Below are 14805 nucleotides of genomic sequence, written 5' to 3' on the forward strand. Positions count from 1 at the left end.
AACCTGTAACTGCTGTAGTAGAGGCTGGGATCCAGGAAGTGTCACTGCACTTGTCTGGAGAAGGGGGGGTGGAGGGGTGGGGTACATAGTTAAAATCTGAAGCAGTGTTTCGTGTGTTTACCTCTTACCTCTGGATGTCAAAGAAGGAGTAATTTGGAGGTGCAGTTGCACCACTGCTTTCACTCTTCACTGCACTTGTAGGGTTTGTAGCCGGATGGTCCCGCCGCGCAGCCGCTGTTTCTGTTTTTAGTGTTGTTCTTATTCTTTGCTCACGTGATGCCTACAAGGGATTCAGATGGCCTAGAGGAATCGATTCCTGGAAGGTGAGTTTTTTTTTTTTTTTTTCTTCTCTCTTCTCTCCACTAAAGGGGCGACCAGTTCACCTGCGCTGTGCCCTTACCAGTCACTCTGACAGTCCGTACAGCTCAGGTTCCCACACGCACCCAGTGGACTGGGCTTCGTGTTTTTCCACATTGGGAGGAGCTGCGTCTCTCCCAGCTGTGCGCAGTTCTCTTCTCTTGGCCTCATCGCAAACACTCGGCTCTTTCAGGCTTGCCGAGGTGCCGTTTGCCCGTCTCGGCCGCGGTTAGAGACACTGAACAAAGCCACCTGTGATGAGGTTCTGCAGCTGAGCTCCACTCCGTGCGCACAACGTTGACACCGCGGCCACAGTGATGCTCGCCGAGGAAAACGCACCTGAAACGAGGTGCAAATTCCTCCTCTTTATCAGACCCTTTCCACGCGTCGTAAACATCCTTCGGCGCACCAGAAGACCATGCCGGTGAAGGTCCTACGGTGCTGCAGCTCCCGACCACAGCTTGTGTTACTTATTTAAATCCTCAAAAAAAAAAAAGCTTCTCCGTCATGTTCTTCTCACCTGTCTTTAGATCACGTGTTGCAGCCCAGTTAGTTTTACATCAGATTGCTGCTGGACCTGTGCGCGCACCCTCGTGTGTGTGCGTCTTTCTGTTTTTGTTTCCCCCTTCAAGGAAGGCCGATGCCGTGTGGTTTCAGTTCTGAGCAAACTGATTATCGGAGGGGTTCCGGTTAGGAGTGTGTGAGCAGCTCTTGAGCATCGTGCTCAGCTCTGCTGCCGGAGAGTGTGTGAGATGCTGAAGTTGGTGAGGAGTGAAAGCTCTCCTCCCCGGAGCTCATGCTCACACCTCTCCTTCTGCAAAGTTCTTGTCATTTCCCAGAGAGAGGACGAGCCCTCGGGCTTTCTGTGCTCCTATTTGGCTCTGGAGGGTAGGGCCAGCCCAGAAGTGCGCTCTTATTGACTGGGGATCGTATATCTGACCAATAAGAAGCACCGCGGAGGACCAGGCTGCTGCCATGGGCTCGGCGGTGCATCGTGGGACAAGCTGTGTGACAAGGCTCCTTCGCACCGAGTGGCAAGGCTGTGTATTTTATATGGACTGTACGTAATGCAGAGTTACAAGAGGGCTGAAGCACATGATTAATAAATGGCTGCTTTGAGCAGTCTGACACTTACTGATGCCGCTCTGCTTCAGGGCCTCGAACTGCCCAATGCGTTTTCATCATCGTAAAAGCTGGGTTCGAGTTGCATGTGGTTTTTGCACCGGTCGCACAACCAGCCGCAGTTGACCGAGGCTGAGGGAGCTCACTCTGGTCCTCCTGGCTCGGGCCCCTAGGAGGTCAGAGCAGGTGACGCCGTCCAGGTGTCCTTTCCAGCTGAGGGAGGGCGTGGAGGCGAGCGTCCGCTGCGAACTGGACATACGTGGACACACGGAGACCGGGCAGAGAGGGGCTTGTCTGCAGACGGGTTACGGCAGTGTGTGTCACGGTCATTGTGGCTCCCTTAGAGTTTTGGCGGTGAGAACAGCTGGTGTGGGACACTAAAAGTGATGGGTGGGGAAAGAAAACGACTGGCATCAAAACTCAGCCCCCCCCCATCCATCAGCACCACAGTGATGGGAGTGGTGCCGGAACCGGGGTCCCACCTCTCTCTCTCTCGCTCTCTGTCTCGTCACAGACTCTCTGATCTCCAGGGCAAAGGGGACAGAAGAGCCTGGAACATAAAATGACTTTTGCAGATCAATTCTGACCCGGTCCTGAATTCTGTACATTTAAAACGGAAGAACAGGCTGCAGTTCATTTCGGCCGGAGACTGACCATCTGTATTATAGTGCATTAAATAATCTATATTATAGTGCATTATATTTACATTATAGTGCATTTTATCATGTATATTATAGTGCATCATATTATATGCTATATATCATAGTGTATTATATTATCTGTATTGCACTGCATTGTATTACCTACATTACAGCGCAATATACATTATAGTGTTATAGATATATCAGTGCGGTGTCCACCCTTGGTCAGGCGAGATGTGTGCGGGACTGCAGCTCGGCCAGTCGACTGAGATGAGCGGTGGGGGACACGCACAACACCGCACGAACCGAATGGCTCCTCTTGGAGCCGACGGCAGAGCTGCGCGCTCGGCGACTGTCTCCAGGTGCGACGTGCTGGACTCCAGACACCTGTCAGCCAGGGTTTGGAGCCCAGCAGTGTGCTGAGAGCGGTTCGACATCTGACTGAGCTTAACGGGGCAGAACTGAGCAAAGGTGAGACCCGCCGTGGGGAAAGTTCATCAGCATCCCTCGGCCAGGCCGATTCCCAAATGCACGAGTGATACGGGCGGCAGCACCGTGCTGCGCCGCGTTCTCTTTTTGCCGCCTCTCTGTATGTAAGTCGAGATCTCCTCGCTTCTGCTTTGTCACGTATGAGTGTTCGGCGAGCAGCCTGTGTGTCTGCCGCCGTGCTGTGGATCTTTGCCCGGTGGCAGAGAGCGGAATGCTGGGGCTGTAAAGGACTGTCCTCAGGGACCGCGATGGCGGCTGCTAAAAGCCCATGAAATATTGAACAGGAAGCCTTCCTCCGGCCTGCATCCCACAACATCCACATCCAGGTTGTTGTCGATCTCTGCGCCTTCGGTGTCTGCGTCCTCTCCGTGCTCTTCCGAAGGAGACGAAGCGACCCGCGCGTGACCCAGCTGGAGCGACACAATGAATAAAACAGGACTTTCTGTCTAGTCCCGTTCACCAGCAAAGACGTTCTCTCCTTGGATGCATCTGCAGCGTCTTCTGCAGGCTTGGACTCTGCGCTCCATGTCCTCTCTGCTGCGGTCTCAGCGCACCCTCTGTCATTCACTCGCTCCACCGTTTAATGTGCTCCATTTACTGTAGTATTTATTGAAATCCAGCAGCGACACTGACTCCCGACTCCTGTTTTTTTTTGTATACAGGTTTCGACCGAGGGAAAGATGACGCATCGCAGCTCAAAGAAGACCCCTCCCTCTCCATATCCAAAAGCAAGGTGAGCGTCATAGCCCAACATGTGCCACTTCCCCCCCATAAGGAGTCCGTGAGTTTGTGTTGACGTGAATGGTCTCGGTGATGGTCCACAGTTGTTGTGTTGAATCACCGCCACTTGAGACAGTTTTTCTACATTTTTAAAACACAATCCTCAGGCCCATAAAGTGATAATACTTTCACATGAAGGAAGAAGACCCGGGGCGTTGCCTGGCGTACTGGTTAAATCCATTGCCTTTCAGTCAGAGGAAGTGAGTTTGAATCCCTCAGCACTCTGGTACCCTTGAGGAGGGTATTTACATTTATTCATGTAGTTGACACTTTTCTCCAAAATGACTTACAGTCTTAATTATTTATCCATTTAGACAGCTGGGTAATTTTACTGGAGCAATTTAGGGTTAGTACTTTGCTCAAGGGTACTACAGCTGGAGGTGGAGATCGAACCTGCAACCTTTGGCTCCAAAGCCAGTAGCGCTAACCACTATGCTTGTCCGTACTTAACTGGAATTGATATAGTAAGAATACCATGCTGTGCAGATGGGTAAATCGTCCTAACTTAGTACACCAGCCCAATATTGAAAGTCAGCTTGGAAAGAGGCATCAATGTAATAATGGTTATATAATGACAATAATGATAATAAACCTTAATGCTTCAACCAAAGAGCATCCTATGCTTCAACAGACAGGCATCACCAAATCAAGTGTGTGTGTGTGTTTGTGTGTGAGAGAGTGTGTCTGTACATGTAATTCAGATCGCCCGCGTGGATACCAAAAAGTGTGTTTACCGTCTTTGCCCATGTCAGCTTTAGCGTCACCGCAGCTTTGTGCGATTTGAGCTCCAAAGCTCCAAAGTGCTGGTGCTGTAGGATCCTCTGGCCTCCGGCGCCAGCCTCCTCCCTCTCATTGCTGTTTGTTCATCGCTCACACACAGGGCACTTTAAAAAGCAGGTCCTTGCGATGCATTTCACACGCTCATTACAGCAGCGGCTGACGTGGGTGCGTTGGAGCTGCTAATTGAAGTGCCATCTAGCCTGGCACGTTGGCCTCCCGCTTTGAGCTTCTGTCCACCTCCTGGCATTGCTGCCCCTAATCATACCATGCTGTATTTCCTCCTGCACCGGTGGACAAAGGTCAAGGGTCTCCTTCATTGTTCCGCTGTTAATCACAGCTTGGCGATGTGCCATTGCACTGCGAAGCTCATAATCTTCTGCTGAACTGCCATATTCCTATTAACATCGTATCCTTATATTTATGATCAGCATTGGTGATCATTTATTAATTTTACACCTTTGTTCAAGGTAACTTACAGTGTCAGGTTTGTATACCAAGCCGCTTACAGTGACGGGTCGATCATTTTTATGGGAGTAATTTGGGGTAAGTGCCTCGCTCAAACCTGGATCCTTGAAATTGGAAGGTAACAGCTCTAACTACTGTGTCGCCTGCTGTACTCAGACATGTAGTCAGTCTTAGATTTATTTTTCTCTCCACATTAAAGATGCATGTAATTTTATTGGTTCAGGTACAATAAAACACTGCTCGATGTTAGAACCTCAAGCGTATTGTGGTCCTCAGAATCCTCGGCAAAGGTCCAGTCCTGGGGTCTTTTTTTGGGCAATGGAACAGTGAGATGATGAGTGTTACTGGTCCGGTGTTGGTAACCATCCATGTCCCTGTTTTGGGTGGTCTGTACGTGACAGTGGCATCTTCAGAAATCGTTCAGATTTTCTAATGCCGCATCTTGTCTTTCCGCAGTCAGAGTCCAAGCTCTACAACGGCTCGGACAAGGATGTGTCGGTCAGCGGGAGCAAGCTTACGAAGAAGGAGTCGCTCAAGGCAAGGACACTGGCAGAGCCACCTGTTTCCACCGTATCACAAACCCAACTGAAGAATCAAATAAGGGGCCTGTTCACATTGCGGTTGGGTTTTTGCATTCTCATGACCTGGTTGTATACCACCAAATGTGGTCAGGCACCCTTAACCTGCCCTTCAAAACCACTCTGAAGAAGACCATTTGTGTACACACTCCAGTCATCTGGTACCCTGCTGCTGTTCCCTGTCACCTTCTGGTACCTTCCGATCAACCTGGTTGTAGGAGGTCATCAAGACCGACCGCTCAGCGTTACGCTCCCTCCACTGTGGTGTTAGATGGACTGTGCCAGTATTAGGCCCCTTCTTACCCCACACTCACTGTATTTTATACCATGTCTTAGGGAAGCTAGAATTGAGGGTGGAGATGTACACAGTTTTTTATTGCTCCTTCAGTGGTGGTCAGAGCGATGTGTTGTAGACAGAAGAAGCTTGGCTTTGTTCACTTGCAACTCCACACTCCTTATTTGGCCCCACTAGGGTTGGGCCCTTACTGTTGGTATTACTTACCGTGGTCCTTGCAGCCACTCATAAAATGGGTTTACTCCACTAGTGGCTCTTTGTCATGTGCTGCTGTCTTCAGAGTTTGTGCGGAAGAGCGCTTTTTCTAATCTGTGTGTCTCTGCTTGATGATAGCAAGGATCCTGAACAGCTCCTGCTGGGGCTGGTCCTGGGGGTTGTTGGGGGGCTGCTGGTCACTTTCTCTCTCTGCTTTCACACATCGCTCTCCACAGGTCCAGAAGAAGAACTACCGGGAGGAGAAGAAGCGTGCTACCAAGGAGCTTCTCAGCACCATCACTGACCCGTCCGTCATCGTCATGGCCGACTGGCTGAAGGTTGGACTCGGTTGCAACACACACAGACCACAATGTCACACACACTCACTCCTCCTGTACTTATTGTTGATAATTCATAACCTTTCAAGCTGAGAGCTCTAATTATAGATGGAACGTGCTGGTCGGAATTCTGTGTGTTGCATTCAGGCTGTCATCACACGAGTGTGTGTCGTCGAAGTTTGATTGCTGTGGTTAAACACTGCTGCGTGTATGTGTGTGTTTGTGTGTGCATGTGCCTCTCCAGATTCGAGGCACCCTGAAGAGCTGGACCAAGCTTTGGTGTGTGCTCAAACCGGGGGTGCTGCTAATATACAAGACGCACAAAAATGACCAGTGGGTGGGCACAGTGCTGCTCAATGCCTGCGAGCTCATCGAGAGACCCTCCAAGAAAGACGGCTTCTGCTTCAAGCTCTTCCACCCCCTGGAGCAGTCCATCTGGGCGGTCAAGGTATGCCCTGGGGCTTTGGTCAGCCTATACCACTGTACTGCACCACTTGTTGCTCTTTAGACCCCAGCGGGGTCTGAAACGCTCTTCGTACCATAGTACCTCAGTGTACATATGAACCAGTTCAGCTGCATGGAAACAGACTTTTCAAAACAGTGACCTCGGGTTCGGGACTGAAAACGTTGTGTTAGGCAGTGACAGCAGAAATCCCACAATCCCCTTTGTGTTGAGATGGCCTTCGGTGGGATGATGTAAAGAGCTGAGAAACAGGGGCATCTCATGGCAGTCCAGTGAGTCAGTCTTAGCTGGGTGCGCACGCGCACATACACGCAGCCTCCTTGGACCGTTTTCACTAAGCTCTAGCTTTGCATCTGCTGTCCTTTACATGCGTGAACACTGACAGGTGGCTGCGGTGTTGCAGGGTCCCAAGGGAGAGGCTGTGGGTTCCATCACGCAGCCTTTACCGAGCAGCCACCTCATTTTCCGTGCCATTTCAGAGTCTGACGGTAAGATCCGACTGCTGTATGGATGAGTGACCCAGTGTAAGCAGTGTATCTAGCAGTGTAAGTGACCTTGGTAAATAAGGTGTGCGGACTGATAACACTACATAGTATCCATTGTAAGTCGCTTTGGAGAAAAGCATCTGCTAAGTGAACAAATGTAAATGTAAGATCCGTAAAGAACTGTTCAAAAAATGAAGGTATAAATGGTTCTGGTGTCCACTTTGGTGCAGCGTGTCCCCCAGTGACAATGAGGTCTCATCCTCTCAGGCCGGTGCTGGATGGACGCTCTGGAACTGGCTCTGAAGTGCTCCGGCCTGCTCAAGCGTACCATGATCCGTGAGGGCAAAGAGGAGCCGGGCTCCGGCGCCGAACCCTCTCACATCAACTTCTACAGCCTGCTGCGAGCCAACAACCTGCAGGTCCCCGAGGGCTTCCAGTGAGCATGCTGAGATCTTCACCTCATGCCTCCTGTCCCATCCACGCACAGCAAACGTGTATCTACTTCAACCGTTTTTGATGGTTTGAAGATACGTTGAGACCAAAGCCGGTGGTGTCTCCCCCCCCCCCCCCGCTCCTAGGTTCAATGATAGTGACAACTTCAAGGATCCGGACCTGTACTCAGACAAATCGGACCGGGAAAACGAACAGGAGCACGAGGAGTCGGACAACGACGTGCTGGAGAAGAGCGAGGAGAGCGACAGCGACACGTCGGAGCGACAGGAGGACTCCTACGTGGACCTGGACCCCAATGAGACGTTGCGGGAGACTCCCTATGCAGAGCAGTCTCACGAGGAGCTGGGCGAGGTGAGGAATCTTGGTGGCATCTCGGTACACTGTGTGATGTGTGTTACACTCCATCGTAACGCTCGATCCTTTGTGCCGACAGCGTCAGTGATGTCATGATTTTCATTGCGATCAAAAGACTTTATAACGTTGAGCTTTTCTTCAAGTGTTGAAGCTTTTCTTTTACGTTCATCGTCTGAACTTCTGCCACTTCTCTCTTTTCCATCATGTTTATTTAGTAATTTTTTTGGCAATAAATGGAGTTTGAGAAAATAACAGGAAAATTGAGGAAAACTGAGCGTCGTGTATGTGTGTGCGTGTGTGTGTGTATTGTAATGTGTGTTCCTGCCCAGGCTGCTGCGTTGAGCTCTCTTACTCAGTTACACAGAAAGTGAACATATTGGAGACGACATGAAGTCGTGTGCAAACCAACGAGTTATTCTATGGTACACTGACATCGTTACCGTGTTTACCACACAGGAGACGATTCGAATGAGGAAAACTGAAATAAAGCAGAAATGACTGTTTTCACATGTGGCACATAAATGTTGTTGCATTTAGTTTGATTCCTCTGTGTGTGTGTGTGTGTGTGTGTGTGTGTGTGTGTGTGTGTGTGTGTGTGTGTCCGTGTCCGTCCAGGCAGGTGAGGCATCGCAGACAGAAACGATGTCAGAAGAGAACAAGTCTCTGATCTGGACCCTGCTGAAACAGGTCAGGCCTGGGATGGACTTGTCCAAGGTGGTCTTGCCCACCTTCATCCTGGAGCCGCGCTCTTTCCTGGACAAGCTGTCCGACTACTACTATCACGCCGACTTCCTGTCCGAGTAAGCGCCCCATTTCAACTAGTACCACGCTCTTCCTCTGCTTTACTGGAATACCTCGCTCCATCTGCCACAATAGGAACATCAACAGAAATGCATTCTAGTATGGCGCTTAAGCCCCTCCCCCTCTGCAGCACCGACGGTTCACTGCTGTTGTCTGCGTCCCCAGGGCTGCTGTGGAGGAGAATGCCTACAACCGTATGAAGAAGATGGTCAAATGGTATTTGTCTGGGTTCTACAAGAAGCCAAAGGTAAGGGCGTCTCTCCTGTGCCGTGACCGTGTCGCCACCGGGCTCCTGTTGAAGAGGCGTCTCCTGCTCTGCTCTACCCCACCCCAGGGCCTGAAGAAGCCGTACAACCCCATCATCGGCGAGACGTTCCGGTGCATGTGGATCCATCCTAAGACCAACAGCAAGACCTTCTACATCTCTGAGCAGGTGAGGCAGACAGGGCATGAAAGCCCTGCTCTTTGGAGGCTTTTCTTGTGCCGCCAGTGAATTGCGTTCTCTCCTTCAGATGTGGATGAGAACGTCCTCATGGTGGTGCTGGAAAATGACCGTCCCACTGCTTTGTCTCCCCCTGCCAGGTGTCCCATCATCCCCCTGTGTCTGCCTTCTATGTTAGCAACAGGAAAGATGGCTTCTGCCTGAGTGGGAGCATCCTGGCCAAGTCAAAGTTTTACGGTAAGACTCCCTCTGGCTCCTCGTACCTCCTGCCATTCCCATCAACTCCAGCCTCTGTTTTCCTGAGGAGCGACTTCCTGCCACTGTTTCGTCTGCTCGTACATAACCAAAAAGCTCAGCTGTCGAATCTGTTGCACCCCCCCCCCCCCCCAACCCATGTGGTGTTGTCCGTTCTCAGGCAACTCCTTGTCGGCCATTCTGGACGGAGAGGCCCGGCTGACCTTTCTCAACCGAGGGGAGGACTACGTCATGAACATGCCCTACGCGCACTGCAAAGGCACGTCTCTACGTTAGAACAGCCGACGCCATCGGGGGGGTGGATAATGGGGGGGGTGAGGGAAAATGGCTCGATTATTATGTCCCTACACCTTTACAGATGATGTGGTGACATGAATGAGAACCAGGTGCAGTGTCCTGAGAATCGCCATCTAATGATGGGCTGCTTGTAGTGTGTTTTCCCAGAATTCCCTGTGCTGCGTTGCTTACTTCCTGCCCCGTGATGTCCCATGTTCCTTCCCAGGCATCCTATATGGCACCATGACCCTGGAGCTGGCGGGACAGGTCACCGTCACCTGCGAGAAGACGGGCTACAGCGCCCAGCTCGAGTTCAAGCTGAAGGTGCGATGCTCTGGCAACGTTACAGAGCACTATGGGAAAGGAAACACTGCAATAAGATTTTATTATAACTTATATCTCTTTCCTTTGTAAATTTTATTTTACATTGTTCACAGATGGAGTGTTTTACATGTAACGCTTGTTGGTGTGTTATTAGAAAATCGGTATGGATATTTCATTACAGCGACGCACGTCCTTATTGCTCAGCACTGTTGTCCAACAGTGTGATCTACAGCGATTGATAAAATATTATCTTATTCTGTCCTGTCCAATTCTGATTTACGGCTTGTTTCGTGTCTGGTTATAGATGATAAAAAGACACAGATGGATTATAAAAATAGGAACAGTTAAAAGAAGCAAAAAACGACCAGTTCTGCTCTAAGGAGACGATACAACTGAAGTCCTTTCTCATCATCTGATTCTGACAGTTTTGAAACCTTCTTTGGTCTGTTTTTATATTTAACTTTGACAGCCACTACAAAAGTCAGTGTTGACATACAGTAGTGTGCAAAAGTTTTAGGCACTTGGGGGGAAAGTTGTAAAATGAAAATGCTTCCAAAAATAATGCTCTTAATAAACTTTCTACAAAGTTTAGTAACCATCCATCGTCAACAACCGCTTGTCCCAAGTGGGGTCGCGGCGGGCTTGGCCAGGTCCCACTCTCTGGCGGGTCTGGGGTTCGAGTCCTCCTTGGGGTGCCTTGCAATGGACTGGCGTCCCGTCCTGGGTGTTTCCCCTCCCCCTCAGTGTGTGTACTTTCTTTCTTTAACGACATACAAAACCCTTACTGTAATACTGTAACTTTTTGCAAAATGAATGCTTGGAAGTCTAAAATATGCTCTTTCCCATTGACACTAATGCAGAAGACATTAAATAACCGTCTAAAACAAATACTTCTAAACATCTGAAACATCTAAGCGCCTAAGAATTTTGCACAGTGCTGTACACAACATATCCGGTATCCTGAGGAGCTGAGGAGGAGCACTAGCAATGAATATTAAGTGTTGTGCAGCTTTTACAAGGGAGAGTCACGAAATCAGCATTTCTTTTCAACCCGCAGCCGTTTTTAGGGAGCAGCGACAGCGCGAACCAGATTTCGGGGAAAATCAAGCTTGGCAAAGAGGTGTTGGCGACCCTGGAAGGACACTGGGTAGGTGCTGCGGCACTCAGCGTGGAGCCAGACCCCCGTAACGGCAGCTGGCCTCTTGTCACCTGAAGTAACCTCGTTCTCCATGTACAAACGACTGTTCCAGACCGAGTGCCTCTAAAGTGGTGCACCTTAAGTGTTAATGTTCGATACTCCTTACTTGGGGGGGTGCGGTGGCACAGTGGGTTGGACCGGGTCCTGCTCTCTGGTGGGTCTGGGGTTCAAGTCCCGCTTGGTGTGCCTTGCGACAGACTGGCGTCCCATCCTGGGTGTGTCCCCTCCCCCTCCAGGCTTTTGCCCTGTGCTGCCGGGTTAAGCTCTGGCTCTCCGCGACCCTGTATGGGACAAGCGGTTCAGACTGTGTGTGTGTGTGTGTGTGTGTGTGTGTGTGTGTGTGTGTGTGTGTGTGTGTGTGTGTGTACTCCCTACTTACTAACCACAGGACTTCTGAGCAGAACCAAAGTAGTTAATGAATTAAAGGCAAAATGTAGAAGGTCTCAGTGTGTCCCCCACCAAGGTTGTATGAAATCCGTGTGTTGAGCTGCTCCGGCGGTTTGGGAATCGCGGCGAGAGTCTGCGCCGCATGAATACGGTGCGGGATCCCAGTGTGCGCTGTGAGCCCAAGGCTGTGGCATTCGCCGCAATGAATCCACACCGAGGTGTCATTGTCTTCGATGGACTTTGTCCCCTTCTCAGGACAGCGAGGTCTTCATTACGGACAAGAAGACGTGCGTGGTGGAAACGTTCTGGAACCCCACAGCAGAGCTGCGGAATAGCCGGTTGATGCGGTGCACCGTCCCCCTCGAAGATCAGGGCGACTTTGAGTCGGAGAAGTGAGTCATGGGGACGTCCAGCTCACCTTCTCCTGCCTGTTTGGTCGGTAGAATAAAGAGGGAAGATTTATTTGCAGGCTGAACTGCCCTGGGCTTGTTCTGAATCTCCTTCCCTTCGCGTTCACTCCAGCGAGAGCCACTGGCACCGTCTTGAACCTGGGGCTGATTTCCTGTCCCTTTAAGTGCTCTCGTGACGCTCGCTGTGTCCTCCGTCCCCAGACTATGGCAGCACGTGACGCGGGCCATCAACAACAAGGACCAGACGAGGGCCACCAACGAGAAGTTCCTGCTGGAGGAGGCGCAGAGGAAGTTGGCACGCGAGCGCAAGGCCAAGTGCGAGGCGTGGATCCCGGCGCTCTTTGAGCAGGACCCTCTCACAGGGGAATGGCATTACCGATATGCCGAGTGAGTGTCCCCTTCGTCCCTCTGCGGAAGGGAGGCGGTGGCCCCAATTCATTCATTTGCCAGACACTTTTCTCCAGGTGAAGAGTAGTGTGTTTCCCCAACAGATGGAGAGGCACCACTGCACACACACGATTCACAAAGTACCATCTCCTGGTCCACCAGTACTGTTTTACCTGCATGCATTACACAAATTGCTGTGTATATAGCTGATGGGGAGCACTTTTTTGTTTTTCAGCAGATAAATAGCGAAGGTTCGAGGAGCAGATAGGAGATCGGGAAAGAAGTGGGTCTAGAAAATGTGTTTGAGGCTCAGTCCTCACTCAGTACATCAGTATTTTCAATTTTTCATACACCATTGATCCTGTATTTGTCAGCAGTGCTGCTACCCGCAACGTTTGTCCAGCTGCTCATGTAACAAAGAGTCAAAAACTGTTTTTGTACGTATACAGCCATTCCCCGACATACAGCGCGTCCGAGTTCCGTCCTGACCGAGCGGTCGGCTCTCGAAATGGACGTAAGTCGGTCGTACAGAATGTCAGCATGGCATGTAGAAGTCGTAACCCTGTACCGCATTCTTTTATCCCACTTAGTTTCTATCATTATTATCTCATTTTTATGAACCAGGTTTATTCATTCACATTTTATACGATTCTGTAGTTTTTTTAGCTTTTATTTAAGATTCTTCAGTTCATATTTCATCTTTTATTTTTTTACATTATGCAAGTTCTATCGTGATTATCTCATTTTTATAAATTGACATTTTTTAAAATCACTCTATGGTTTATTTAAAAAAGATTCTTTGGTTTATTTTGTACCTTTTTATCTTAGGCTTTTTATGATTTCTGCTATATTTTTTCTTTGAGACCATTGAATGGGATAAATGTAGATCACGTACAATCACATTAACTTTTTTCCTCTTTCATATTGGGTCATATATAAAATCTGTTGAGCAGATTACTGAAATACAGTTGTAGGAATCTTTATAGCTATAACAAAAATACTTCTTAATTTTATTGACTTCAAGCAGCAATGAAATCAAAACTTTAAAATGGGCGGCACAGTGGCACAACAAGTAGTGCTGAGCTAAATTGCTGAACTGGAGCTCTTTGAATGAAGACGGTTTCTCTCTGCTCCAGGCTGGTTGAACAATGACTGAACTTTCTTTTAATCGCAAAGTTAACCTTTCAGTGTATTTGAAAGTTGGGGGCACAGTGGCACAGTGAGTAGCGCTGCTGTCTCACAGAGCCTGGGTGGTGAGAGAGGATGTGGGTTCGATTTCCGCTCAGCCTGTATGGAGTTTGCATGTTCTCCCCGTGTCTGTGCGGGTTTCCTCCGAGTGCTCTGGTTTCCTCCCACAGTCCAAAGACATGCTGTTCAGGTTCCCCCATAGTGTGAGTGACAGAGTGTGTTCCACTGATGTATGGATGAGTGACCCAGTGCAAGTAGTGTATCTAGCAGTGTAAATCACCTTGGTCAATAAGGTGTGGGCTGATAACACTGCATAGAGTTCATTGGAAGCTGCTTTGGAGAAAAGCATCTGCTAAATACACACACACACACACACACACGCATTTTCTGAACCGCTCGGCCCATACGGGGTCGCAGGGAACCAGAGCCTAACCCGGCAACTCAGGGAGTAAGGCTAGAGGGGGAGGGGACAAACCCAGGACGGGACGCCAGTCCGTCGCAAGGCACCCGAAGCGGGACTCGAACCCCAGACCCACCGGAGAGCAGGACTGTGGTCCAACCCACTGCACCACCACACCCCTCCTGCTAAATACAAATAAATGTAAAATTGTAAAGTCTCCAAAAGCAGCTGTGCAGTGCCAGTTGTCGACTGATTTGTCCCATGGACACGTCAGCATATCCTCACCTTGTTTTTGAGCAGCAGACACAAGCTGTAAACACTGGAAGTGAGTTGAATGAAGTTGGTCCCAAACACAGACGCTGTTTGGCTGCGTTTTCCTGACATGTGTTGGCTGGAAATGGAAAAACGGGTTGCTCTTGATCCACAGCAGAAGTACATTTCCAGAAATGGGTAAGAAATTGCAATTAAACTGTAAAAGCTTTGTGTCCGAAAACTGGAAACCTGAGCGTTTGTGACACAAAGAGCCACCGTGTTTCTTTTAGCTGCGGAGACCAGCGCACCTCTAAACTCTGAAATTTCTGTCCCTGTGTGTCTCTGCCTCATTTTGCCCCCCAGTACCCGTCCCTGGGACCCCCTGAACGATCTGATTCAGTTTGAGAAAGACGGCTGCATCCAGACTAAAGTGCGCCACCGCACTCCTATGGTACGTTCTGGCAGTGTAATTAGTCTCAGTAACCAGGGCTCCAGGAGAGACAATTGCAAGTGCCAGGTAGGTTGGTTCAATTTTTTTCCCCCAGAGTTCTTTGTGCTTCAGACTCACCACCTGCCCGCCTGCGCTATGCCCAACCCCTCACCAGCACCATCACCTGGCTGCTTCCTGTGGCCGCTCCAGTTTGCGTTTCGTCTTTTTTTGTTCTGTTGCAGTTCGTCCTGATTTTGGTT

The 14805-nt window shown here is 49.8% G+C and overlaps 1 protein-coding gene across 5 annotated transcripts in view; it reads left to right on the forward strand.

The window, feature by feature from the left end:
- The window catches only part of LOC108942325 (oxysterol-binding protein-related protein 8-like), a 48664-nt gene that overhangs the window by 31400 nt on the left and 2459 nt on the right, over positions 1-14805 (forward strand). For 3 of the 5 annotated variants that reach the window (XM_018765597.2, XM_018765591.2, XM_018765590.2), the window contains 17 exons: positions 3272-3342; positions 5091-5171; positions 5939-6040; positions 6285-6488; positions 6907-6991; positions 7256-7424; positions 7567-7792; positions 8411-8595; positions 8762-8843; positions 8931-9029; positions 9179-9275; positions 9454-9552; positions 9796-9893; positions 10951-11040; positions 11734-11870; positions 12090-12275; positions 14479-14632. In XM_018765597.2, the coding sequence (XP_018621113.1) occupies positions 3272-3342; positions 5091-5171; positions 5939-6040; positions 6285-6488; positions 6907-6991; positions 7256-7424; positions 7567-7792; positions 8411-8595; positions 8762-8843; positions 8931-9029; positions 9179-9275; positions 9454-9552; positions 9796-9893; positions 10951-11040; positions 11734-11870; positions 12090-12275; positions 14479-14632 (2165 nt within the window). The remainder of the gene's footprint in view (positions 1-3271; positions 3343-5090; positions 5172-5938; positions 6041-6284; positions 6489-6906; positions 6992-7255; positions 7425-7566; positions 7793-8410; positions 8596-8761; positions 8844-8930; positions 9030-9178; positions 9276-9453; positions 9553-9795; positions 9894-10950; positions 11041-11733; positions 11871-12089; positions 12276-14478; positions 14633-14805) is intronic. The other 2 variants (XM_018765593.2, XM_018765592.2) reach the window with 1 other exon arrangement.

Source organism: Scleropages formosus, chromosome 5, assembly GCF_900964775.1.
Source record: "Scleropages formosus chromosome 5, fSclFor1.1, whole genome shotgun sequence".
Lineage (NCBI taxonomy): Eukaryota > Metazoa > Chordata > Actinopteri > Osteoglossiformes > Osteoglossidae > Scleropages > Scleropages formosus.